Source organism: Lampris incognitus, chromosome 7 (genome assembly GCF_029633865.1).
Source record: "Lampris incognitus isolate fLamInc1 chromosome 7, fLamInc1.hap2, whole genome shotgun sequence".
Taxonomy (NCBI): Eukaryota; Metazoa; Chordata; class Actinopteri; order Lampriformes; family Lampridae; genus Lampris; species Lampris incognitus.
In genome coordinates this window covers 67,104,419-67,108,735 of record NC_079217.1, presented here as the reverse complement: position 1 = coordinate 67,108,735, position 4,317 = coordinate 67,104,419, and the positions used below count along the sequence as shown (strand labels likewise).

The window sequence follows — 4,317 nt, the reverse complement described above, 5'->3', positions numbered from 1 at the left end:
CAGCTCTCAGTTCTTTTAAATCTAGTCTGAAGACTGTCCTGTTTGCTGCTGCCTTTTATTAAATACAATTCAAAGCTTTTGATTATCATCTTATACTGCACTGTAGCTTTCACTCTATCTTTTCATTTGTATTCAAATGTATTTTTATTACCTCATGTTGCTTTCACACTTTTTCTGAACGGCCTTTACGTTTCGTGTAAAGCACTTTGAGTTGCCTTGTTGCTGAGCTGTGCTATACACATACATTTGCCTTGCCTTGCCTAAATTAAAAAAACCCACGTTTGCACCTTTTCCTGCCTCCGAACAAAATGTGCTTATTTTGACATCCTGTGGCCACCCCCCGCCCCCACCCCTCACTTCCTACTCTGACCCACACGTGAGTCTCGACCCAGTTTGAGAACCACTGAACTCAACCTATTCATCAGAAAGGAGAGAAGGGGGATTGTCTACAGCGTTTATGAGGACCTATTTGAGTACCTTCCCTTATGTAAACGGTGTTTCTGCTTTGTTTGCAGGCATGGATCACCTCAATTCCTCCTGCATCCCTGGCAGCTGGCTTCCTGTCCCGACCAACCTATCAGATTTCAGCAGCGTCTTCACTCATCAGGCTCTCCCGGCACTCTATTTACTCATCTGTGTGGTGGGCATGTTCCTCAATGGCCTGGCCGCCTGGATCTTCTTCCGGGTGCCCAGTGACTCGGGCCTGGTGGTGTACCTGAAGAACATGGTGGTGGCCGACCTCCTCATGCTTGCCACCTTCCCCCTGCGGGCTGCGAGTGAGATGGGTGTGGGCGGTTGGCGCCTCCGCGTGGCTGTCTGCCGCTACACCGCCGTGCTCTTCTACTCCTCCATGTATGTGGGGATCGTCTTCATGGGGCTGATCAGCCTGGAGCGCTACGTCAAGATTGTGCGACACTGCTCATCCTCCTCATTTAGCTCCTCCTCCTTGCGCTTCCTCCAGAGTGTGGGCGCGGCGCGGGTTTTCTCGCTGCTGATGTGGAGCCTCATGCTGCTCTGCGTCCTCCCCAACGCGGTGCTGACCAGCCGGCTGGCCGACGAGCGAAGCTCCCGCCACTGCATGCAGCTCAAGACGCCACTAGGCATCCACTGGCACCGCATCTCCACCCTCTTCAGCGTGGCGCTGTTCTGGGCCACGCTGCTGGTCCTCGCCTTCTGCTACGCCTCCATTGCCCGCCGCATCTACCAGTCCTGCAGCCGTGTCCGCCAAGACGGCAGCGACGTCTGCCGCAAGTCCAACCGCAGCATCTTCAGCATCCTCGCGGTGTTCTTCGTCTGCTTCGTGCCGTACCACACCTGTCGCGTGCCCTACACGCTCAGCCAGATGCCCGGGGCCGGATACAGTGACGCCAGCCGCTTCCTGCTCTTCCAGCTGAAGGAGGCGACGCTGTTCCTGTCGGCGCTCAACGTGTGTCTGGACCCTGTCATCTACTTCCTGATGTGCCGGACGTTCCGCGAGTCCCTGCTGACGAAGCTCTCCCAGAGGAGGAGGCCCTCCCTCGCCACCGCCCAGAGCCTGAGCAACATGTAGGAGGAGGAGGAGGAGGCAAACGTGTACCTCGTCCAGATGGTCAGCTTTACCCCTTCAGTCCATACAGGAGGAGGAGGTGAACGGACACGGGGGGGGGGGGGGCAGGGGGTGCAGGGAGCGGCTTAACTCTTTTGCGTGTATTTGTAAAACTCCTCCCTGTCGGGTGAAACGAAGCGGCTGGCGGGAGGAGGCATGTGGCAGTCTGCAGCCCTCCCCGCGCCAGCAGAGGGGGTGGAGCAGCGACCGGGACGGCTCGGAAGAGTGGGGTGATTGGCCAAGTTCAACTGGGGAGAAACAGAGGGGAAATTTAAAAAAGAAATAAAATACAATACATTTTAAAAAGTGTTATTCAAACAATATGACCGCGTCCTCCAAAATGCTGACAGTTTTATTTTACACTTTAACACACGTTTGCAAAGAAGGCTATGAAATCATGCATACATATACATCCATCCATCCATGATCCTGGCCGCTTACCCTGCTCTCAGGAATGCTGGAGCCTATCCCAGCAGTCACTGGGCGGCACCCTGGGCAGGCCGCCAGGCCAGCACAGAAAAGCTTAGGAAATAATGATGATAATGATGATAATAATAATAATGATAACAATGATGATAATATAATAATAATAATAATAATGATGATAACAATGATGATAATATAATGATAATAATGATGATAATGATAACAATGATGATAATATAATGATAATAATGATAATACATTTTATTTAATGGCGTCTTTCATGACAGTCAAAGTCAGCTTACATCATATTCGATCAGTGATAAAACACACAATAAGCAGCTAAGCGGTTATAAAACACCAGTCCAATCAACAATAAAACACACAATCAACAGCAAAGCGCACAATAAGCAGCGGAGCTCAGCAAGGAGGTAAGTCCAGAGGAAGACGATGCAGTTAATGCAGTTAAAGTGAGTACGCTGGTGTAAAACGGTGGGGGGTTTAAGAGCAGCTCTGAATTCTGTAATGGGAGTCCATGTGACGGGGGACGGGGGACGGGGGGTTCCAGAGTTTGGGTGCAGCGCAGGAGAAAGCGGAAGTGACGGGACGGGGGGTTCCAGAGTTTGGGTGCAGCGCAGGAGAAAGCGGAAGTGACGGGGCGGGGGGTTCCAGAGTTTGGGTGCAGCGCAGGAGAAAGCCCGGCAGCCACTGCGCAGAGCTGGATGGCTGGTAGTGCCAACAGACCTTTTTTTATATATATTTTTTTATTGAACATCGTCCATATTCATGTGCAGATTCTTGAAGAAAGTTCATTATAAAACAAACATGGCAAATATACAGTCCATCCAAACATACATAGATATATCCAGAGTGCCAAAGGGAACAGTATGTAAACATTTCTATACAGTATATCAGCAAGTACATAGAGGTTGAATGTCACATGACAAATACACGGTAATGTAATATGAAAATAAGGGTACAAACAATAATTAATTAAATACTTGACATAAACTAACTGAAAATAATGAAACATAGTCCATCATACAAGGGGGAATTAATAAGGATATCAGTCTTCTGATTCAGTGGGGAAATGTCTTAACACCTCATAAATCTGTAGAGCTGGCGTATCGGTCACTAGTTTTAAAGATTTCAAGTATAATCTACATTCATCTAAAAAACAACACATTTGGGGGACGACTTAAAGTATCTATTTTTATGAATAAGGAATTTGGCTAAGCAGAGGATTACATTACAACAGAGTTCATCGTTTTTGTTTTGCAAATCATACCAAATGTTATATTGTCTCTAGAAAGCCAAGTTGGGAAGGACAACATCCCTTGCTTTATCCATTTGTGTATGTCGAGCCAGTTTAATATGCATCGACCCTGCTGTCGTCCTCATGTTGTCACACCCCGACAACAATCTCCAAAGGCGAGACTAGCCATCGACAGTTCTTGTCTGTACTCACTAACGACACAAATGAATACAGCTACCCAACGAAACACGTGTGACGCCAAGTCAACAAATACTTGTAGTACCTCCAAACAGGGGGACCATGTACCCAAAGTCCTCTCAGTTCTAAACAGTTCATCTGATGTGGATGAAAAGACCTTCACATCAAAGCTGACAGTCTGCACTTCAGCCTCATTGTCGTCGTCTCCTTTCAAAATAAAGTGCTAGAGCTCCGAACCAAAATAACAAAATGTGTCACTGGCCAGTGAATTGTGGTGCTCACTGTATGTGGAGAGGGCGGTAGGAAAAACAACTCTGTAACTTTATTAAAAGAGACTTTCACAAAACGTCACCTCGTTGCCAAACCCCTTCCCCTGGCCTGTGCTGAGTTTCCTGACCATGCCAAACATGTACAACTTCAACATTATTGTTGCAGACGCTTCAGTTGCTGTCTCAGTTTGCAGAGGCTCTGCGGTCACCTGCTGTGTGTAGAGGTCTGTCGTGGTAAGGACACGTGTTGTTGCATGCTGTTTCTGGCAGTGGTCCAATCAAATCCAGACCAAGCACCTCCCAAGCTTCTGCTACCTGTACACAAGCTTGCGACTGGCACGTTGATCCACAATAGTCTCCACTAAGCTCAAGCAATGTAGGCCGTACCTCAGTGGAACCTAACACCGGCGGCGCAACAGTGTGGATGGGACCAACTGGCAACATCTGACCTGAAAGACAAGCTGATACAAATGAATACTTCTTTACAACAACACGGATGTCTAACGTACTGAAAGGCCAGTCGACGCAAGTTGACGAGGACAATAAAACCAACTTCTACATCAAGTAGGTATCTGACAAGGTATCTA

General features: G+C 48.2%; 1 protein-coding gene across 1 annotated transcript; it reads left to right on the top strand.

The window, feature by feature from the left end:
- Nucleotides 1–517: 517 nt before the first annotated feature.
- On the top strand, nucleotides 518–1,549 carry LOC130115329 (P2Y purinoceptor 14). The gene has a single exon (XM_056282937.1). It carries the CDS (start codon nucleotides 518–520, stop codon nucleotides 1,547–1,549), a length of 1,032 nt encoding a protein of 343 aa, XP_056138912.1.
- The last annotated feature ends 2,768 nt before the right edge of the window (nucleotides 1,550–4,317 follow it).